Raw genomic sequence first — 23,965 nt, 5'->3', positions numbered from 1 at the left:
CAAATGAAGATTCACCAGGAAAAATAACTGTAAGGAATATAAAGGGAGAAAACATGCCACTATATAAATTTTCTTTATTTTTAATACAAAAATATCCTTCTCCCACCCAGGAAAGTTGCTGTTGTGCAGGCAGGCACGTTCAGTCTTTCATTCTGGATCTAAAGATTTTAATTGGGAGCTCTTAAAGACTAAAATAAGGCTTTAAAAATAAAAAGCTAAAGTCAAATGCAGCCAGGGTAAGCACTATTACACTCCAGCACGATTGTTTTTCATTAAAAAAGCAGGGTGAAAGGGAGGGTTTCAAAGCCATATTTCAACCCTAGGCTGACACGACAGCAGTAAAATCTGATTTTGTTATGCTAGTTGGCTGTGGGTTTGGGAGCAGACCCTATATATGCAGTGTAATGTTATGATATGAATGCATACACACAGGATATTTTCAGAAGCTTCTTGCAGAATTTAGAGGAACGTGCCACCCATTCCTGCAGCCCTGCTTGCAGGAGACAGCTCCTCTCCTGCTCATGGGAGCCAAGCATATGCTGTACAAAGACAATTTAAATTACAAGGTGCTGTATTTTCAGGCAAGTGGGGGGACTTCTCAGTGAATGTCAGAACTGATTTCCATGGTCTGTTTAGCCAGAAGCATGGAGTAAAGAATGGGTGAGTGTCTGAGAGACAAAATTCAGTTCCTTTCACTCACCTGTAAGATAAAGAACTGAAAAAAACAGTCTCTTTAGACACAGTTTCTTCCACCCGCTGCATGGGGTACTGAAATGTGCACAACACTTCCCACAGAATCATGGAATATCCTGAGCTGGACCTACAAGGATCATTGAAGTCCAGCTCCTGGCCCTGCACAGGACAGCTCCAAGAATTACACCATGAGCCTGAGCACATTGTCCAAATGCCTCTGGAGCTTCAGCAGGCTTGGGGCTGTGACTGCTCCCCTGGAGAGCCTGTCCCAGTGCCCAGCCACCCTATGGCTGAAGAACCTTCTCCTAATATCCACACAGACTACCACTGATACGTGTGCAAATACTGAACCCCAGGCACCTCAGCAGTGTCCCAAACCTACTGTGCTGTGGGATCATAAGCTTGCAAATTCAAGGAGCTTGTAAGAAAAGGGCATCAGCAGGGCTCCAGCAATCAAACAGCTATAAAAATGACTGTAAGCTGCAAAAGAGGCTCACGGTAACCCAGACAACTGTCGCACAACAGATCCTGTAAATCCAGGGATCACATGTGAAATTTAAGATTGTTTATATCTCCAAGGAGATATAGATATTTTCAAATATATACCTACCTGTATCTGCTTCTACATTTTATGTTTGCATAGAAATGGGAATGGCTCAGCATTCTGCCTTCACACTAGGTATATTATGAGATACAGCAGTACAGTCACACATGGTATTTTCTGTGGTCAGCGCTTCCTGCAGGCACATGGCAGAGTTGTGCCAGGCTGAACCTGCAGCAGTCAGTGACACCTTTCCCTGCACAACCTCGGTGCCATGACACAGCAGCTCCGAGGCTGTTGTAGGAGGAGGAAACAAGAAGAGAGAAGACAGTCAGATGGACTTAACACATTGAGTACATCATGTTAGGGGCCGACAGTCTCTCTGCTTGTGCTACAGGTTAGTGTGGGGCTCAGTGAGTCATTCTAACTAACCTTCTCACAGGTGCTACAGTACATTCCCTGGTCTGAGAGAACATTCTCTGCCTTGAGAGCATAGGCTCTCCACTTCAGCATGGCTGAGCACTCACAGGTGCAAATGAGGTAAACAAGAGTGTTCCTTTGCATGCATAAAAAGCCATGAAACCTTGAGCATCCTCAAGGTCTTACACAGCTAAAATTACTTTAAATTGTAATTATTTGATGCCTTACTTATCCATTTGTGAAATCCAACAGATGTCTTATGAAAATACCTTTATTAAACTTTGAAAAGTGCCAAATAGAATGTATCAAGTGGCACTGAACAGCACATCATGAAATCATCCTGTCCTGAGAGGGGCTCAGCTACATTCATGCTGTGGCTTTGGTGGTACAGAACCAGCAGTGAGCAGCCAATGAGGATTTAAAATAAGTTTTGAGACATCTTTCAAACTAGGCCAGGTCATATATGTCAGAACAGTACCTCTTTCCTCATCTAGCTCTAAATGTGATGAGAACTCCTTTATTCAGCAACCTGAGGAATAACAGCAACATACACAGAAAGCTGAAGTCACACACCTCCCTGACCATACACAGAATAATCAGCACAAGGAGAGTGCTGAGTGAGCTGCAGGGGAAGGAGCTGCCTGTGGATTATTCCCATCTCCAGTTGAACAAAAGTGATTTTAGTGTTTGACAGTATTATTTTTGAGTCAGCTCTTCAGTTTTGTTTCCTCTGCTTTCCCTTGTGAAGCTATTGCAGTCTTCATGCTCCTGCTTACCACAACTTGCACTGTTATTATTTCCATTACAGGACTTCTTCCCAAACCTAAATATTACCAAGCACCTTTTAAACAGGCCCTCAGAGACCCTAGTAAATTGGGAGGCCTATCAAGAAGGGCTGTGTTTTCAGTTTTCCTATTCACTGAGTGAGTGAGAGGCAGTGCACTAAAAGGCAGAAGGCTCTTGGAGCAGAGCATCATGTCCAAAGTTATTCAGGAAGATGTGCCTATTTGCCAAGAGCTTTTGAAGAAGCAGAAACACCTCCTTCTGTACTCTAAATATCATCTCATGTTTAAAATGGTTTGAGTCCTAATGCAGTTTAATTCCAGTAACCCTGCAGAAGAATCATACTAAGAAGAGCTCAAAGCCTGTCTGGGGTTGGTCATGGAGATTGGTGCAGTGGAACAAATCAGCCACACTGGACTTGAATTCTCAAGGAGCAGCTAAACTTTAACACTGCAGATACTCACTAATTGGAAATTTTAAGTCCCTTTCACAGCAGAGCCTTTGCCCAAGACAGATGAGGCTCCTGCACTCTGAACGAGCACGTGTGGGAGGTCCTGAAACAGTAGTAGGCCAGTACTTAACATTGCAGAGGCCTTGGATGTGAACAGCTTTGTGGAAGAAGATGAAATTGCTTCTCTGGCAAAATGTATGAAACCGTCTGTGATAACAGCAATGAGAGTGAGGATGACTGAACAAATATTTGCACTGAATGCCTTGTCAGGACAGAGAAATCACTACTGATATGATCTTCACTTTCAATGTTACTGCTTCTGACAGTCTTACAGACCTTGCAGATGTTTATTGGCCACTAAATCATTCTTCAAGAATGTTGGCTCTGTTCCCAAACCTGAAGAGCCTGAATGTGAAGGGGTTTGTTATTCAACACACACACTGCTGCTTTTGGAGACAGTGATTTTTAAGAAACCAGCAGGGAAGCATTGTCACTGATAACAGGACAGGGGCTGGGCTCAGATTTCCTGCACTCCAGGCCTCAGGCTGAGTAAATGAGGAGCAGCAGCAGCAGGCACGGAGCATCCATCCACGTGGCAGAGAGCAGCCAGCTGTGACAGCAGCGGATAATGGACCTGCATGGCAGCAAAACTGCAGAGAGACAGCGCTTACAGCCACCCTGACCAGAGATGCTGCCTGCTCCTCTCAGTACAGCACAACTGCCCGGCTCTCAGAGCCTCTGTGCGGCTGCAGAGCCGCTCTGCTCTGCTCCTCTCCTGCAGGACACGCTGCAGAACAACGAGGCGCATTCACAGCCTTTGCCATTCAGCTCAGCAAGAGCTGCTCGCAATTGCTGAGCCAGGGAGGACCCCAAGCCGCAGCATTTCACAGCAAACAGATTTGCTTTCAAACAGGGTTTTTGAACTACGGGCAATGTGCTCAGGCTGCTTCTCTGAGTGAAGAAGATGATTTTCTGAGATCATTGCAAACAGTTCTCACCTGAAAAAGCTACTCTAGCCACTGTACTTAAATAGGCACTGGACTAAAATAGTATTACTAATAATCGTGACAGTAATAATACATATCTTTTAAATAATGAGTAATAAAAAGTAATCCATTCCCTTCATACTATAAAATTATTTTGTAATAAATTTATTAATAACATTTCATAATACAAATATGAGTTATCGATGCACAGTGTATTATTACCACAGGAAAAATATACTGTCCATAGGTATTGAACATACTTCTCCCAAAAAGGCATCAACACATTGACCAGTGAATGGGATCTAAAAGCAGTTAAAGCCAATAGCTTCCTCTAAACCCTAACTGAATTGCTGGCTATCAGCTTCCAAGATAAAAGACAATGCTATCTAAAGTAGCCCTTGTAACACTTTTCCTCAAAATAGGGTGAGCGCTGTTTAAAAATATCAGGTTGGTGCAGACATAAGATGCTTTAAAAATATGTAAGACAGTTGCAGAAGGTGATAATGTCATATATACTTTGTTTTACATTAGTTCATATGTGGTTTTCTGGAAGCCAGGAGACTTCTGCCAGGGAATTCTCTCCTGCAACAGTTTGCCATATCAGACTTAAAACACACATACATATTTATGGTAAAGCCATATGGTATTTATGGTTAAATCAACTGAAATACTTCAAAAATATAAATTTTGCTTAATTTGGAAGCTCTATAAATCAAAACCAGCTCAGAAGCTTTATTAGCATTATAAATAATTGGTCTTTTTTTTGTGTTACTATAAATAAAACCAAAACACACGCACAAAAAAAACCCCTAAAAACTCTTCACCTAACAAGGTTTGCAATGGGAAACTGAGCTACAGATATGTGAATAAAAATTTAGAAAATACCAGCATTCACAGAACACAATTCCTTACACAGATGCAGTTGGAAATCACTGTGAACTTTTTGTCCAAGGAGCAATTAAATTAACTTTATCTCAGAGTAATTCATACTTATGGGATTTGTTAAGGTGTCTTCCCTAATCTACTTAGATGTTTTCCTAAGGGTAAGCAGCATCTGCAACAGTCATATATTTGTACAGATAGCCTTGCATTCTCACCTGCCTTTTAAGAATTAAGATCCTGAATTTCTACTTCCATAAAGAAAACAACGAGACATGAAGCCATGGCTCCAGACATAAAGAACATTTATATTACTTAGGAAATAACTGTGGTAAAAGAAAGTGAGATCCTTTGATCCCTCTAACACAGTTCAAGGCTAGGCTCTGAGCTTTTGAACAGAGGATAAGAGGAGGACTCAGCAGCCATGCAAGCCAGGCAGCTACAACACAAAGTCTTTAAGCTCTGTGAACTGTTTCATGTTTTTTAATTAACTTGCTGCTATTATTAGTAGTACTTCTGTTTCCACTTTTATAACAAGAAAGGCTTTTTCTTTAATTTTGCAAGAACTTTTTATTTTTGCCCCTGAGCCAAAGCTTTCCCATAGAACAATTGCCTATACATCACAGTCTGTGAAGTTTATGGGGCTCTGCAAAGCAGACAGAGCAAATCCATGTGTGGACAGTGCCTGAGTTCCTGCCCACTGTCCTTCTCCAACAAAGGACAAACAGACCTTGCACCACCAGCAAATGCTGTATTTGATAGTATGGATTCATCAGGATGCACAAAGTCCAGCCTACTGGGTGGCACCCACATGTTACTTCAGACAAACAAACCAGAGAGGTGTTGGCAAAACCAGCCCCTCCAGCAGCCCTGGCAGTGGCTCACCCGGCTCGTAGGCCGGTCTTGGCGAGTGCTGGCAGCCACCACCAACCCCAACTGAGGCTCCAGGTTCAGGGAATCTTTTAAAAAATTCTCTCTGGATAGCACATCCCTGGCAACTGCTGTCTCAGGTAGTGCCAGGATCTCTCGCTGGTCAGAGTGACCCCCAGAAATGTTAGAAAGTCTCTTTTCCCAGTCTGGCACTTGAAGAAGGAGTCAGAGCTCTTCAGTTCTCGGTCTCAAGGTTGTTTATTGTTCCTTACCTGCAAAATTCTTTCTCCTGTCCAGCTGAGGTCCCCTCAGCACGACAGTCCAGGCACTCTCCCTGCCCCCGGGATGGTGTTATGTCTTTATACTAAAAACTACATATACAATATTTGCAATTACTTTCCAATACCTATCACCTATGTTAGACAGTGAGCTTCCATTCTAAACCAATCCAAAAGTGCCAACATCACAGCAGAAGATGGAGGCCAAGAAGAAGAAGGAGAAAGGCTGGACACGCCCAGATTCCTCCATCTTGCCCCCTGAACCCCCATTCTAAAACCCCCAAAATCTACTTTTTCACCCCGTGATAACTTCACTGTTATTCTACCTAAACTGTTGTGGCTTGCTGATCTTCATACAAGGCTGGTATTTTGCTCCATGGGTCATAATCAAACCCACAGGTGTTTTGGGCTCTGTGCCAGGGTCTCTGAGCCCCCTGGCAGGGGTCCTGGCTGTCCTGGACAGCCAGAGGGATGTCCTGGGTTCCCACAAGGTGGGAGCATCCTGAGAGCTGCTCAAAGCAACCTGAGAGCTGCTGACCACCCACAGCCCCATCTGCAGCAACACCCACCCTTCCTCTCACACCTCCAACACAGCTGGCTGCCTCAGGCTGTTATAACACAAGGTGAGTTCTGCTCCTAAGCTCTGCAATTAGTGCTTGCCTTGCACCCTTCCAACACCCAGAGGCCCACTTTGGGGCTTAGATGACACCTGCCCCTTTCCTTTATTTTGTTTTTAATAAGACTCTTTAGCCTTTGTGGAGAAGCAGAGATTCCAGAATACAAACCAGGACACTGACACTGTGAATATCCACGCCCTTAGACCCCAAGGAAGACCTGCCCAGAAGAAACAACAAAGTGTCTAAAACCCTGGCATCAAGGACTTTTCCATATGATTTTGGTTAACATTAAGATGCCACATTGCTCAGATAGAGCAACACCCTCTGCTTTATTTGTGAAATCTGCATTTCAGTAGAGAGAACAAAATACAGGAATGTTCAGCCATATTCAGTGATTGCAATTCTTAATCAGAATTGCTTCTCAATTGTGTTGTCATCTTTTCTGTCACATCTGTCTTTTTCCACCTCCTCCCCATTTCCAACTGGATCCTCATTTTACTTTCTCTGCAATGATAAGGGAAGAGAAAACTGAAGCAGGAAGAGTTCTTTCAAAAAACATCCAGGACTACCTGTTGGGATGGCACTTGGTTTGCAAAGCCGAAGTCTCACTGCAGCAACCATCAAATACGAGGAGCAGTGCATGTTCAGCTGCTGGCTTTAAACCCTTGTTCTGTAAGAGTTGGGTAGAAATTGATAATTGCTGCCTGCCAAAGAGGCAGATTGGGAAGAATGACTTGTGAATATGAAGCACAAAGACACTGTTAAAGTTTCCCCTGGCCACAACTCTGTGCACATGTCCTACTCCTGAGTTTGGTATGTAAGCTGGTTTCTATACAGCATTTAAAATGGAAAAAAAAAACCCTTTGAAAGAAGCGCCTTGAAACACAGATATTGGCAATGGATGACACTCACTTGCTGTAATTACTGAAAGACAAATTTTTGATCAGGACTCCTATTTGAATTCTCTCCAAAGCCTCTCTGAGCTCCAAATGCTGTGACCTTTAAAGTCAAGGGAGCAAAATGTTCTCTGCTTTAATGACTGGTACTGTAAAAGCAGAAAATCCACGTTAAAACAAAGATTGAAATTGTACTGTTCGGCAATAAAATCAGACTAGTTTCTTTTTGGCTATCAGAGATAAACAGGGTCAGTACAAAAAATTTAGAAGGATACTAAGCTTTAGAAAAATAGGCAAAAGTTATCAATAGGAGTCCTATGTTTTCAAGGATGATGAAAACAGTATCTAAATATGTAATGGCATAAAATCTACTGCCTGAATTCTACATTTACTTGTATGGAACATAAAAAAGAGCATTTATGTTTCAAGCAAACAATAGAAAATTTTCTTTGATTATATGATGACGTTTCAGATGAGTTTACAGCTATAACTGTTGTTCCTGTTCTCATAGATTCGTGCAAGAAACACTTCTGTACAAAACATCCCTACTTTCCAAGCAAAAGAAAGGATGCCCTCCTTTGGACAATCATACCCTTTTCATTTATTTGGACAAAAATATTAAAATTAAACAGAACAAATTTTCAGTCAACACTTGTTAATTTGAAACACTAAAAATTCTCCCATATTGAAAGCAGATTGCTCTGAAAAAACATTCATTTTCAAGGTCATAACAGTGCTGGCAGGACTCAAAAAATTGTAGTCCAACTTGCTTGTGTTCAGCTGTGTTTACTTAGTCTCAATTTGACAAAAGTCTGCCTCTGATTATACATAGCAGTCATCTGCCCTCAGATAAATAGATATTACACAAACACTTGGAGAGAATGACATTTGGCTACCATGATTTTTGGAATAATTTACCCTGCATCCTGAACTTAAAACACCAAAATGATTCATAATGGTTTCTGAACCCAAGTATTTCCATTTAATAAAAAAATTTACCTCTATGACCTTTGTGGACTTTATATTGTACATGTTGCTGGATAATAAAAAATAAAGAAAAAAAAAGAAAAAGAATAAAAAGAAAAAAAAAGGCAATTTATTGTTAAATATTCTGGTTTCTTGGGAAAGGTGTATTTACCCAGAATTCAGACCCAAGTCAGTGGCAAACCTGGCGTGCTCATTGCCTCAGCTCAGAGGCAGCAGGTGCAGTGCAAAGGGCTCAGGGTGCTGCTGGGGAGGGGGCTCTGGCTCTCTAACTCAGCTCCACAGGGTATCTCACCCCATCAGCACCTGCAAGCCCAGGGGCCCTGCCCAGCTCTGCACAACATGCACCTGCAGTGGGAGCCCACACTGGCAGAAACCACAACAGCACTGCCTGAGAGAGAAATGTGCTTTCTATTTCAAGTGCTCCCACCTCAAATGTAAACTTAATAGCTCTCTGCCTATTATTTGTAGGAGGGAAAATTAATACATACTGGATGCCAAAGTGAAATTTTGTGTTATCTGAGGGAAATAGTTGTTTCGTGACATCTATGGAATAACTTATATTTTAAAGGAGACCTGCAGTATTTCTCTGATGTGGATAGAAATTTTGTCCAGTTAAAGATACGACTCGGTCTACGGTATTTTGTGTTATAAATTATCCATGAATAAGGCAAAATCTTATGAATAAATTATAGTCCCTACTCTCATTCCTTCCCTGATGCCTCTTCCTAATTCTCTCCCCTTCAAGTAAGGCTCTGTCAGTTCCACAACCTCAACTACCCCAAACCATATTTCCACATCACACACTAGCAGTATTGAGGGCAATACAAAGTCTATGAGGTATACTGTTACTGCTGCACATTTAAAGTGGAAAATGGTTCCAGAGTGTGCTGATAGATGGAAGAATAAAGCCTGGACCAAACAGAGTCAGATTACTTTCTGTAAAGTTAGCATGATTTCAAAAATATCTCTTCAATTAGAACACCAAAATTAAGAAAGTCCCTGATGCAATAGGAACCATATGTGTTTGATTTACCCAGCTTCTCTAACATAACATCTAAATACTCAGTTTAAAGAAAATTAAGAGGCTTGTTTACAAAGAACTAGTTTATGTGTTTACAAGACTAAGCTGAATATTTTTAGATGGAACAATTACATCCAAGTCATTTCCCCTCATTTTCCCTTGTTTCATGAAGAAATATTACTACAAAGAAGGAATATTTTTTTCAATGTGGACAGCTGGAGGTACAGAAAACAGATTTCTGTCACGTGGAACAAATGCAGCAAATTCCTTCTTTACAGGGTGTTTCCTTACAGAGATTAAGTATTAGTGTTCATTACACTCATTCAGAAATGTGCTAATGACTGTGACCCAAAGAAGAGTTAATTCAGATGGAATCCAGGAAAATGAGGCAACACACAAACCTCATCAGCAGTCCAATCACATGACAAAATGCAAAGCATCTCCAAAGCCACTGCCTGCCAAAAAAAGAAAGGCTGCTGCAAGAAAAATACTTTCACAGCTTGATATCTGGTCTTGTGACTGCTATCCAAACAAGGAGTAAAAGTGGTACTATATAATGTGGCAGGGTAAACAGAGCCACCCACTCACCATCACCAACCATGTTTTTAATTCAGATACATTCTGTTTATTTAAAAAATTATGGGGGAAAAGGAAACAAAACCTTTTGTTGAACTTGAAAATTATATGTGTAATTATCAGATTTGGCATGACATATTTTAGGTTCATATGTACCATGAACTGTATAGGAGTGCATGTTTTGACATACAGGATCAAACAACCAGTCCATCCCAGGTGATGTCCTTTCTACTCTACTGACAGATGCTCGTCTCAGAGGAGCACAAAGACACTGCCCCAGCCAACCATGCATTAGGTTAAAAAGATTTTTCTCTTTAACTTACAGATGATGACTTGAAAAAATTTCAAAGAGAATATCTGATTTGAAAAAAATTACAGAAAGCAGCAGACCTAAAAGAAGTTAAAACTTTCAGGAGCACTGGGCCAAGGAAACCTCCACACTTGGCCAAATTGTCTCACAGTAGCCTGAAAACTACTTACAGTTTTCAAAACAGGTCTTGGTAGAATCCGCCAAAGTCTGGATTGGGTATGATTAAGCCAAAGTATGAGAAGTATTCTATACTTTTGTGCCCAGCTTAGTCAGGGATTGCAGATGCACCAAGAGACTGGAAAATTAATAACCACACACCTCACACAAACAGATGCCTCCATCATTACCACCACTGCCACCAGCACTGGAACATTTCCCAGTCCCAGACTAAGCTGTGTTTTTACCCTAAGTTATGGAGCAACAGTTAGGATTAATTTGCTTTGTATCCTAAGCAAGGTCATATCCTTTCCTGGAAGTGCATTTCCTCTTAGCCTGTGTAGCATGGAAAGAAATGCCAAGACACCACAACTGCATTCAAAGGTTCCTTCCAAGAAGAGTGGCAGTGTCTTGAATTCTTATCTACCCTCATTTCTCAAACACATTGAAAATGAAAATATCAAACTTCTAATTTTTGACTTAAAAATGCAGATATCTCCTTCCCTTCTCTAACTTATTCTAGAACCCTTTCCTGTTACACTCCAGATTCCTACCATTATTTCCATAACTGCTTCCCCAGTATTTTATCTTCTTGCCTTCATCCCTTTGATCCCATTTCTTTCCTTTTGCTTTTTGTTCTTGTCCTTAATCTCACATTCCCTTTTCTGCGTCCTCTCCCAACACTATCTTCTCTTTACAATCTTCCAAAACTTTCTGCTCTTTATTTTCCTATCTGTATTTATTTCCTGGCTCTGAGTTTTCTTTTTCCCTTCATTCCCTATCCTTTCTTCTATCTTTTCCCTCCTAGAGTTAAAATGATACTCCAGCCGTGACCTACCTGAAAAGAGAGTTACATCTTTTAAGTCCATTGTCAGGACTAAAGGGATGGAAAATATCTCAAAAAGAGCTAAACGACTATTCCAGTCACTGTCCTGGACAAACAAGTGTAACTCCCATCAACAGCTGGAGGAGTTCAGCACCTGAGTCAAGTTATTTCCCATTTGCCACCAGTGACTGTTTGGCGTGGGAGTCCTGCTATAGCAATCTGTCCTCACACTAGGGCATGGAGACAGACAGAATTTCATGCAGTGGCTGCAGGGTGTTGGTGATGAGAAAAACAACTCTGATAATGTAAGTCCTTTCTTCACTCTTAACTGAGAACAGAACCTAACTCAAGTGAAAACTGTTGAAACTTAAAAAGTAAGGAAGAGACCTGTATAAGTATGGAGACAGCTATGCACCACTTCACCCCCGTATTCTGCTGGATCTCTAACAAAATACCAAAACATCACATGAAAAATTCCTTGCATGGCATGCATTGTGCAATCAGTATCACTAGTAATGAAAGTCTTACTCTTGGCTTCAAATAAAGTGGTGTAACATCCTGTCAAAGGACAGAATTACCACACAAGCAATTAGGTCAAGAGGATAAAAAGACTAAGAAGCATTTGCTCCCTGAAATTCTTGAGATCTGCCCATTGAAGCAGTAATGTTTGCTTTTCAAGACAAAACAAGCTAACAGAAACATGCAGTAGAAATCATCTTTATGGCCAACACTGCAGACAAATTACTGGGGAACACTTTTGTTTTTCATGGTGAATAAATTGCCCTGTAACACTCCCCAGTCGAAAGCCCAGTTAGTGCTGCCTGGACGAGCTGGAGCTGTCTTGTGCATGGCTCAATCCAACTTGCACACTAGATCTTACAAAACTTTCTCTGTTTTCTTTGTCTCACTCTTTTTATATTGCTTCTGGTGGTTTTCTCTGTGTGTTTTTGTTGCTGCTTGCTTCCCACCCTTACCACTCTCCAACTGCTTGCTGGGCAGGCACAGCAATTCCATGTAAGGAACGCAGGAAAGAGAAGCATTCCTTGATTTTTCTGTGCGCAGTAACTTGCACGACATTTGATCATAGACAGAGATTAAGTCATTCATGAATAGGGCCCAAAGGGAGGAACAACTCCAGAAAAACAACCCTCCTCACTGTTAGTGAAGCATCCAGGACTCCACAATCATTACTGCCACACTTACAGTTCATAGCCGATCTGGCAAAGCAAGGAATCCAACTGCAGGCTCTGTGGTTTAAATAAAATGTATCTACAGCAGCTTGGATCAATGTTTAAAAATGTTCCATGTTGGTTTAGTCCAAGGGCAAGCTTTTAAAATTAAAAGAAAACTTTGGCTTTAATTGCAGATTAAAAGTGAAAGTTGTTTAAAAAGAATGCATATTCTAAGAACAGTAATAGAAGTTATTTAAAATTTAAAACTCATTTTTCTCTCTCCCAGAGTGTGACAAGTCTCCTTGTAAATATTTAAAACACAACTTTCAAAGCTATTAATTTGTGGACAATATTTAGGGCGCTTCTGCCTTGCTGTTGTGAATCTTTGGCAGAGCTCAACTTTTTCCTACATTTATACTTTCAATGTAAAATAAGTGTCAGATTTTGATTCATGTTACAGTGGCCAAAAAATAACCACAACTGTAACTTGTACCTCCTTTTCTTCCCCTAAATTTTGTCACCACATATGTGTGATGCAGCAGATGTCACCACTCTGTACATAAATGCAAAGGGTTTATTCCAGAGCAGCTACAAGCAATGTGATCCCACAGTGGTTAGGTGCTACAATGGAGAAGCTGCTGCTCTTGGGATGATTTTCAGCAACAATTGCCCATCTGAAAATCATTAGTGCATAGCAGTGGATTTTCCACATGTTCATATGCTGGACAAGCAGGTTGCCCTTGAAGTATGGTTCCCTGGGGGAAGAAGGAAAACCCAGAGAAAAGTATTCTATTGTCAGATCACGGTTTCACTAGAGCCAGACAAAAATATGGTCAAGCATTCACTGGGCTGCTCTGCTGGCAAAACGATAGGGTACCGAAATGGAGACAGCTAATGAGGAAGGCAAAGAATGAACCTCAGGAAGAAGATTTTAAAGGAGTACAGATTTTTTTTTTCATTTTAAGATTCAAAAATAGGGGTAAGCATGCAAATGTAGTTACTTTCAGATTACTGACCTTTCTTTTTATAAGGTCAAAAAGGTTTAGAAAGGGTAGTATTTTCCAATAAAATATGTCATCTTTTAATTCAGCTGTGTTTGAAGCACCAATAAGAAAGCATTGAAAGAGCCTAAGTTAAAAAGTGTATGATTCTAACTAGGCTGTATTTGTTTTGTTACTTAATGCCCCATTAATCGATAATTTGGATTGAAGAAGGAAAAAAAAAAAGTTGGCAAAAGGGAATGGAATTCTTTAGCTCCTTGTTTTACTTAAGAAAAATTCCCAATGGGCTTCACTTAAACAAAGAACTTTAGTTTTCCACTGGAAAGACAAAAAGAAAATCTTGGTCTAGCATGTCCTGCCACATGCTTTAACTACACAGTAAAAGAGTATGTACTTGGATCCCAGGCACATTTCAAAAGTGTAGTATTTATTAGCTGCTCTGTTGCCAAGTTCCACTATTATCATTTTATTATAACTGAGGTATATTTTTACTAACTAAATTATATTTAGGTTTTTAGTTTAAGCATTTGAAGGTCTCAGAGTGTCACGTACAGACGACATCCAATATATCAAAGGCCTTTGTTGATTTTCTCCCTCCTCTCCTCTCCAAACAGTTGCCCTGTATTTGTGAACTCGGTGTGTCTGATTTACCTAACCCATATTCCAGCTGGAAGATGTGTGGGGGCCAGGGGAGCAATATCCAGAGCAATATCCTTGGATGGAGCAGAGCTCACCAAGGACGAAGGTGAGCCCCGTTAGTGGGTAACCCACATGTCCCTCATATTCTGAGGGGCAGGACAAACCCATCTCTCCCAGCTACCTCCTTCACACACCTTGCTCCAACACTCCCCTCTCACCCTTTGCCCAGCTCACCCAGACCTGGCTTTTTTCTGAGAGGTCCTGTTCCCAGCTGGGCCAGGGGCTGGAGGTTCAGCATGGTGGGACACGGGCTCCCCATGGGCAACCATGGGCAGGAGCCAGTGGTTTGTGGGGAGTTTACCTCAGAAGGCCTGTCTCCTGTACCTTCTGTAAAAGGATTTTTTGGTCCTGTGGGGAGTGTGGAGCCACTGTGTGGAGCCTGTCCAGACACGATGGGAAGATGACGCAGCCATGAGGCAGGAGAGGGCTTGGTGGGCTCACATCAGGCTGAGTGCTGCCACTGCTCTGGACAGGGAAGGGGCGTTTCTGAGCAGCCATAAAGCCCACGGACAGGTATCAGAGCTCCCCAAACCTCAGCAAATGCAGTAGCACCACAGCACTGAATACAGCCTTTATTCTTCCTACTTTGAGAAGGAATGAAGGATAAGGAGTACCCAAATATGAGCACTTACATTCTCTGCAGCTCACAGCCCTTGATCTGTGAGCAAAGATCCCACTGAAATCAGCAGGAGTTCACAAAATGAAGTTTGGAAAGCTCTGTGAACGCATGAACATTGTGTGTCACATCATGTAGCATGCTTTGGGGCCAAAACACTCAAAACCCAGATCAGATCTTGGCAAAATGGATTTCTGCACTTCCAATCACTTCCAAAGGGTTGGTTTTAAAACATATCTGAGTGCCTGTCCCTCAATTATCAGGTGAAGATAAAGGCCTTTTGAGCTGGGTATAGAGATAATTATCAACCCCTTCTGAAATAAGAGGGAAGAGAATCAGGTGTGTCAATCTGGGATTTGAATGAGGTATAGAAGAATGAGAAATATTAAAGACATTTTCCCTATATAGATTTGCAGCAAATGCAATAAACACAAATTAATGCTTATGTGCACGAGTAGCAAGGAGAAATTATCAATCACGGTCTCATTAGACAAGGAGTGAAAATAGCAGCAGAATGGCTGGGACAAAATACTAAAAGGAAAAGAGGCTTATAAAGACACCTGCCATTTTTGTTCATTTAAATGTTTAAAGAAGTATTTCTTCACATCAGTTTAGACAGCAAAAACAAGCCTTTGCATGAAAGAAAGGATTAATAGGATCAATACCTGTAGGTCAGCCTCGTCACCTCTGCTGACTTTCGTGAAAAGGGTTTTCAGCTTTGCAGGGGCAATCTGGAGTAAGCAACTCGGCAAGGTATGGGATTTGAAAGCAAGATATGTCACTGTTTGTAGACAATACAGTTGGGAGCCTCTTTTCCTCTGTCTTTGCAAAATTCACTGCCATTTCTGCCCAGCTCTGAGCTGAAGGTTCAAGCACAGCAAAACAGCAAGATAAATTGTAAAAGAGCACTAAGGAAATACAAGTGCATCTTTGTGTATGCACATATATGAAACACTGTACATCTTACAAACACCACTACAATCTCACGTGCTGGCCAGAGCAAGACAGCTTTTTTGGTTTCTCTTCACTTCAGAAAGTGTCACTAAACACCCAGCACTGCTGAGATTCAACAAGTAGGAGGCCCAGAACTATTGTAATTATGGCACTGCAGAGAGAGAGGGGCTCCAGGCTTCACCCTGCAGCCCTGCTCCCCCAGCTGACATAAATTTCACAGGCTGCACATGGCTCCCTCTGACACTGCTGGCACAAACAGCGCTGCAGACGCCCAGAGCTTCCCCTGATAGAGGGACAAAGGCTGCTGTCTTCTGGAGGAAGCTCCTATTTGAAGATGATCCCAGAGAAATTATTTGATGCAAAAATCAACAACTACACCAGCTAAAAAGCATGAAAGGGAGAAAAGCAAGACAATGATTTTAGCGTGTCTGCAAAGGACAATCCACCACCATAGTGCAAAGCTGCCATAAACAGTCAGGAGCAGACCATTGGATTTGCACACCAGACCCAGAACCTGCACCCTGAGCAGCCACCAGTCCAAAACTCTGTATGATCCATCCCACAATGGGACAAAGCCAGATCCTGCTCTTTGGGGTAGAAAGAGCAATTGGACAAACAGGGACCTGGGATAAAAGTCTCCCTGAAGCGAAGGGCCAAGACGAATTCTCCAGCACACCAAGAGCTCATTAAAACTGCCCGCAGTGTCTGGCCCACAAAGCACATCCAGTGCAAGGAGCGCAGCCCCGCCGCTGTTTTGCAATGCATTACAAAATACCTTGGCTAGCAGAAAGAATTTGAGGCAATTTGCTCCTGAAGAGCCAGGTTGTGAAGAGCCTTCATTTTTCCAGCAAAAAAAAAAACAAAAAAAAAGGATTTAAGTTGACAAATAGTAACAGAGAGAAAAAACCACCCTGACAAAGTAAGGGGAGATGGAGAAGCCGACAAGGTTTAACTTGATCTTGGAGGGTGTAAATCTGTCAATACCCACAAATGACCACAAGGCCATACGCCAGTTTTCACTCCGAGATACCGTAACTAAGACATTTGGCTGGTACCTCACATTGGAAAGAAAGTTTTTACATTTAGAAATGTAAAACATTGTAACATTTAAGGAATTTTGGCTACAGCCCACTAGCCAGCCTTCCCCCAGCCTCAGCTAGGGGATTATTTTGAATGTTGCTTTGCTTTTCGTGCATCTGTTGCCTAAATCAATGTGGAGGCATGAGGAGGGACTGAAAATTGGCTCTAGAAAAAGTGGTATATTTTAGTGTCATAACTGAGAGTCTTGGCAATCCCTTTTAACTTGAAATGTCAGTGCCATACCAAACGATCTGGTCATCCTAACCTCAATTTCTGGCCATCAGTGAAAGAACAGAGATAGAGTCTCTGACATCGGGTTTCAAGGCCACAGTAAAAAATTAAGGAAAACAGATTTCATGCTTCATTGGAATTTTGCTTTACCTATTTTTGTGTTTCTTTACAGCTATTCCAGCTTCAAATGTTTATCTGATCTCTTTCTGTTTGAATAGTTTTTCACTTTTCCAGATTTTCTACAATGTAATTTACCTCTCCAAATCTCTTCCCTGCTTTAAAAAACTCCTGGTCCTTTTTTTTTTTAGCTCACATAAAACTCACTTATACAAGCCTTTTGCATGCTTTTGCTGTTAGACATATTTCTCCTTTAGCAGATCTAAAGTGGTGATTTGATGCCAATTTAATGCCATAAAGCATAAAAGACCTCAACAGGTCTTTAGTAATCACTGGTAATTTCCACATCTGTCTCTTTATCTCATACCCAAATTTTTAAGTCTGCAGTGAAACAGATTTAATATCACTGAATCCAAATCTGGTTTTCTGAATAATTGAAATTGAACTCTACAGATGAACACTAGACGAGGTTTTGCAGAACAGGTGTTTTTAAATGCACTCCCCTTTCTCCTTCAAGCTGATAAAACTCTCATTCACAAACAATACCTACAGGTTCCTGACAGTTTCTGAATTGCTCTGTACAAATTTATCCACAGCCCAGCATTATTCCATGCAGATATCCCTTCACTTCTCAAATTGTGTCAAAATCCTCCCAAAATCTTCTCTGTGAGTACACATGGAATATCAGAAGCCTGGTCTCACTAAACTGCTTTCATCATTATGTTTCTGTTATTCACATTACGGACAAATGACCTAAAAAAGTTCAGTTAAACACATATAGGAGGGTTGTTGTTTTTTTTCATATTACAGAATTACTTTTAAAACCCACAAACCTGCAAAGGGAAATAGGATTTGCTGGATCAGATAAGATCACTAGTTTATATCATCAGGCATGTTCACTGTGTAGCTTTTTAGAAAAGAAAATTAAAATGGGAGGAAGCAATGGTGAATAAAACTAATTTTGCAGTTCAATACTGCATCCATTTTTACAGTATTTTAAGAAAAGTTTTTAAAAAACTCATCCAAAAGAAAAAAATCCAAGAAAAAAAAATAAGTCTTCTTATTTCCCTAATTTTTTCTATTACAATCAATAGATAAATTTTACCATTTGCACCAGCACAAATACAATTTCTTAACTTCTTGAGAATCATCAAACACTGCTTTGGTGCACGAGACTGGAGAGTTTCAAGTGTTTGCCACTCATATAAAAATCTTGCCACGGTAAGGAAAATGCATGTGTTTGTGCATGTAAGCAAACACAGAGAGACCCAAACCATTTTCTTTATTTACAGCTATATGACTGAATACAAACAAGCTGGTTTTTCACTAGTTTCACCACAGGCATAAAATATTTCAGACTCCAGGACCACTGAGAAGCTCACAGTTTTTTTTCACCAGTCATCATGCTCCATATTTACAAGCCTAACTCAGATGGTTATTACTGGGATGTACCTGCTTAAATCCCTTCCACAGATGGAAGAGTGAACGCTGTTCATGCCAAGTTTCAGTCTGGATTGAATTTTTACGGCTGGGTCATAAATTTGCAGATTAAAAGGGTTCTAATGGAAACACAGGTACAACCTTAACTACAGCAACATGAACAGCAGCAAGGTAACCAACACTGCACGAGGGACAGTCTGCACTACGAGCAGAATCCACCAGGATTTACCCAAAGTCGCATTATTTCTCCCCAGCAGCGGCGGAAGGAGGCTGGGACATGCAGAAAACTCATGCCAGGTGTGAAGTTTCAATTCAGATGTTTTTCCAGAAAGAAGTGAAACTTTTATGGGCTTGCCATTCCTTTAAGTTTACTGCCCCAGCCAGAATGTGAAAAGTCCAGCCCTTTTTTCCCCTTCTGCTCCTACCCTGTCTCGCCTGTGCCTGCCTTGTCTGCAGCCTGTCCCCGCCTGGTCACACTTCCTTGCACTGCACACAGATTAGTATGTTAGTAAGGCAGTGGTTACTCATGATGGAAATTATAGATTTCATATGTAAAAGTAATCCACTGGGCAATAAAGAGGTTTGTCCCTGTCGTTTCTCTTTCTTCATGCAGGTGTCATGAGCAGATGTCTTGGTGCAGGAGCAGAGTCAGCTGCAGTGCCACAAGAGCCCTGAGAGCAGAACAGGCACAACTCAGGGCTGGAGCCAGCACAAGTCCTGCTCACAACCCAGTGATGTGCCTCCAGCCATGGCTTTGTCTGCTCAGAGGTGCTACCCCATCACTGTTATAAAGTTGTGTGTGATTTCTGAGCCACTTCTGATGAGGTGACAGCACACATCTCTGCCTCTGTGTTTTATTCCTCTGTTTTGCTATTCCAAGTATAAAATCATGCCATATTTTTAAAGATCATTGGCATACACCTGCCCTTTGGCAAAAACAGCTGATACTCACACTTTGCTGCTGGATTTCCTGGGTAAGGGGCAGAGCAGACACACCCTCCTTTGTGCCTTCACAAGCACTCTGGGGGACGGCAGCAGTGCCAGGGCCCCTCTGCATGCACACCAAGGCAGAGTGAGGCTATGGAGACATCCCTGGGATGCAAACCACTGCTCCTGCCTGGTGCTGCCCTGCTCTGCCCCTGCTCCTTGCACCAGGGCTGCAGCACCCAGGGCTTTCTGCTGCTCTGCTGCAGCTGCTGCATGGCTCATTTATCTCATTGTCTCCCCTGAGCCCCACTCTGCCCTCCTCTCTGAGCAGTGTTCCTTTCTGCAGCAGTGGCTGCAGCTGGCTGATGTTTGCAAGGCTGAGTTACCCCTGAATCAGGGCAGAACATGGCAAGGCAGCACGAGAGCCTGGCGTGTCTGCTGCAAGAGATCTGCACGCAAATTTGGCTACTGGGGAAAATCCTGCTCACGCAGTGGAAGGAGAGAAGGAATCACATCCATTTCACTAAATGAGTTTTCCCAAGCTGTAGTTTCACACACTCTTTAAATATCCCTAAATTAACTGCTAATTTTCTAACTAATTTCCCTATTATATTCATTACTAACCATGCAGTCTAGAGCTAAAACTGGAAAACAGTCTGATTTATGACTATGTGCTTTTCCATGCACATAATTTCCTGAAACATTCACATTTTGGCTGGCCCCAGGCTTTAAAACCAAGCATATTTCTGAAGACATTCGGAACAATGGGAAAATGGGGATAAATATTTTTTTCTCTTTGAAAACACCTTCACTAAATGAATGCAGCCTAAGGCTTGCCAGAGAACAGCCCTTCCTGAGGCCTGGAGCATTGACTAAGTCTAAAGAGGAGCATTAAAATAGAATAAAATATAGTTGTTAGAAATTGGTGACAGTACCACACATTTTTCCTGCCATGTCTGAGAGAGGTCTTGGGCAAGCATCAGGGATCTGATGCTTTTTGGCCACTGCTGTGAATATTTGCATTGGGAAAATTTTAATGGTCTTGGAGAAACAAAGGCGGGCTTGCTACGCCAGCACAGGCAGCAACAGCCTGTGGCTATGGAAACATGGCTGCTGCCCTGATTTTTTGGTGCCTTCTCTGATTTTTTGGTCAAATGTTGTAATCTTTTCCATTTCAAATCATTCATGCAGGAACATCCCATTCCCTACAATGATAAAGCTGTCAGGAGTCCTGACACGTGCTGCTCTGAGGCAAGCTGATTTGAAGAAAATCCTCTGCAGCCAATAAGTGGCTCAAGACAGTTTTTACTGAAGCATGTGGAAAATTTGCCATGACATCAACAGAAGCAAAACCAGAAGATGTGCCTACAGTCCACCTCTAATCTGTGGGGTCTCCTCAGCAATTATACCTGGGTTATAGAACAGGCACAAATATGCTGCTCTTTGAAGCACACCTTATCTGCATAGAGGTGGGAATCTTTAATATTTTGGGTTTAAACGGGAAAAAAAGCCTTAAACATTCATAACCTTTTGCATCTGAAAACAAACAGATAAACCAAGAATGCACAGTTTTTGCATCCAGCACCTGTGAGAAAACAAATACTCTCATTTCCAATGAAAGAATAGAGTGGAGAGAAGTGGCACAGGAAAACTGCACTGCCCGAGTGCTGCCTCCCCTCTCAGCAGGGCTGGCTCCAGGCAAAGCTCTCCCTTGCTGGCTGGCAGTCCCTGGGTGCCCAGGCCTTTGGGACAGTGCTCTGCCCCAGCTCTGGCTGTTCCCAGCCCACCCAGGGCTCTCTTCCTCCATTCTACTTGAGAGAGGTTGGAACTGCTACCTTCCCACAATAAAAGATTCAGTTTTGATGAAGCACTGTTTTATGGGGTCATGTGGAGAAAATCCTGACCCATTCCCCTTGCAGCTCAAGCACTGAGAAATCAAGAAACTAAAGAAAACTAAAAAACCAGCTTATTTGATTGTTGGTGCTTGAACTGAAAGAAATGCAATAAGTGAACCAAACTAGCAGGGAACGGGTGGGATCTTTAAAGCTCTCAGGTTTGGGCTATCACATCTGGTATATTAAACCTGACGCTTCCCGTGCAGTAAAGCCATTTCCTTTTATTCTTTCTTTAGAAAAAACAACAGAACAGTAAATTAAACACAATCTTCTCCTCAATTCTCAATTCCATGCTATTTTAGTAGACGAATCAGGTCATGTAATAATAAAATTCCTGCAGAAATTCGATCTTAAATTGTAACCTTCAAATTGCAGTTATGCTGCTGTGTGCATTTAATACTATACTTGACATTCACCTTTTACATTTCACTTCTGGACGATATTAGGATCTGCAAAAAAGACCTCCTTCAGCTTTCCCAGGTTGCCATTTATTTCAAAGTATCCCCAAAGTTTCCAGCACCGTTTAGATCCAACTTGCAAAAGTCACTGCTGTGAGCAGTTTTTGTAGGTCCCTTGAGTTGTTTCTGAAAACAGGTTCCATTGTGTTCATATTATGCTTTCAAATTTTATGGCTTATTTTTAAATTACATGTTAATTTCTAAAAATGTTAAATTGCGAGGAAAAGTTGGCAAGGACCACACAAAATCACAGTTCTGCAGTTTGTGTCTCTCTACAGTAGTTCTGTGCATGGCTACACCCTTACATTCAAGTGCTCTGTAGGAATGTGGCCCTGATCCTGCAGAGTGATGAGGGTCTCATCAGAGGTGCTCAGTGTGCTGCAATAAATGACCCAGGATAGTGCTTCAAAAATCACCAACTTTGCAGGATCCAAAGGAAAGAAAGAAAGAAAGGCAAGAGGAAAGAAAAAGTCCGTAGTAATGAAAACATCAGAAACAGAGCATACTCCTGAGTATAAATGTTTAAAAATAGAGATCAAACATCTTCAAAAATCGGCCAGTCATTCAAGTGCTTGTTTAAAACCACCCTCTTTTCCAGCCCTGCAAGTCTTGAGCTTCCTCACTGTTTTTATTTGTTCTGGCTTTTCTACTGTGCTAAGTAACATATAAAGAGAAATCAATGAAAAAATCTGCCTACAGAAAAAGGACTCCCTGTCCTGCCATTTTGTCTCTTTTTCTCTTGTTTTAATTTTTCCTTTCCTTCACTAGACAACAATATCCCAGAAAACTGGGAGTTTTCATTTCCTTGTGCTACAGCGATGCAGAACATTTTGTTTCTGCAGGTGACTGACAATAGGGCACTCAGGGAGCACTGCAGCTTGATTACAGAAAAGTCAGCATTTTAGTGATCCATAAACCAAAGACTGACATTGCCTCTTTAGATTAATATTCAGCTTCACTACAAACATTAGATCTTTTCCTTGTAGATTTCTGGAGTGCTTGTTGCAGTCAAGACTGTTATTTCTGCATGCATTTGTACAACAAATACGGGTAGACAAGTCTGCTTTCACTTATTCCTGTCACACAGAGAACCCGCTGTGAGTGACTGCATGCCAAGCAGTTAGTGAAAACCAGTTCTCCAACACGGCTTTTTCACTAAACAAAAACACTGAACCGAGCCTTTCAGTCATCAGCTTAAGATGCATATTTGAACAATTATCTATACTTATATATTATACTTGCACCAGGATTGATTTGAACTGAAATTTTCTGCTTTAAGTGAACACACTAGTGTATGTCCTGTTATATAGATAGGAATATCAGCTTACAACAGACAGGCTTGGGAAGGCTGTTCCATACCTGTGACAGCCGCTCTTCCCCAGGCTGCCGGCACTGTCCGCCCGTGCTGCCTCCTGCAGCAGCTCCAGCTCCCTGGGCATGGGGCAGGGAATTGAGGGCACTGCATCCGCCAGGGCTGCGGGCATGGGCAGAGCAGTGCGGGCATGGGGCAGGACAGTGTGGGCACTGCACCCATCAGGGCTCCAGGCATGGGGCAGAGCAGTGCGGGCACTGCACCCGCCAGGGCTGCGGGCATGGGGCAGGGCACTGTGGGCATTGCACCCATCAGGGCTGCAGGCATGGGCAGGGCAGTTTGGGCACTGCACTCATCAGGGCTCTGGGCATGGGCAGAGCAGTGTGGGCACTGCACCCACCAGGGCTGCGGGCATGGGGCACAGCAGTGTGGGCACGGCACCTGCCAGGGCTCCGCTTAGGATTTGCTGCTCCTGCCCCAGCACCGAAACTGCTGCCCGTGAGCTCACGGTAATTGCACGGAGGTATAAACGAGGCTGCTCTGCCGACAGTCAGTTATACAGCCTGTCCTTGATCTTTATGTGGGATTTCCCAGTTGCATGAAGCCGGAGTAGCATATGGTCCCGTGTTTATAAGCATGTTAATGACTGAAATGGGAACCTCTACAACCCGTTTTCCTTATAAACTTTAAACTGCAATTTCTTGTTTTTGTTATTGGACGCTGCACGCATGCGCCGGTAATTTGGCGCAGGCTGTCGGGACACGCGTGGCCAC

The 23,965-nt window shown here is 42.2% G+C and overlaps 1 protein-coding gene across 3 annotated transcripts in view; it reads right to left on the bottom strand.

The window, feature by feature from the left end:
- Positions 1-23,965, bottom strand: part of MKX (mohawk homeobox) — a 49,894-nt gene that overhangs the window by 10,498 nt on the left and 15,431 nt on the right. The window contains exon 6 of one of the 3 annotated variants that reach the window (XM_064704053.1): positions 19,209-19,271. The exons of the other annotated variants lie outside the window; for them this stretch is intronic. Within the exon in view, the coding sequence (XP_064560123.1) occupies positions 19,249-19,271 (23 nt within the window). The 3' untranslated portion in view covers positions 19,209-19,248. Of the gene's footprint in view, positions 1-19,208; positions 19,272-23,965 lie in introns of those variants that run through there. 3 annotated transcript variants of the gene reach the window in all.

This window comes from Zonotrichia leucophrys, chromosome 2 (assembly GCF_028769735.1).
Source record: "Zonotrichia leucophrys gambelii isolate GWCS_2022_RI chromosome 2, RI_Zleu_2.0, whole genome shotgun sequence".
Taxonomy (NCBI): Eukaryota; Metazoa; Chordata; class Aves; order Passeriformes; family Passerellidae; genus Zonotrichia; species Zonotrichia leucophrys.
Note: the sequence above shows the minus strand (reverse complement) of the source record. Positions and strands in the feature narration are given on the sequence as shown.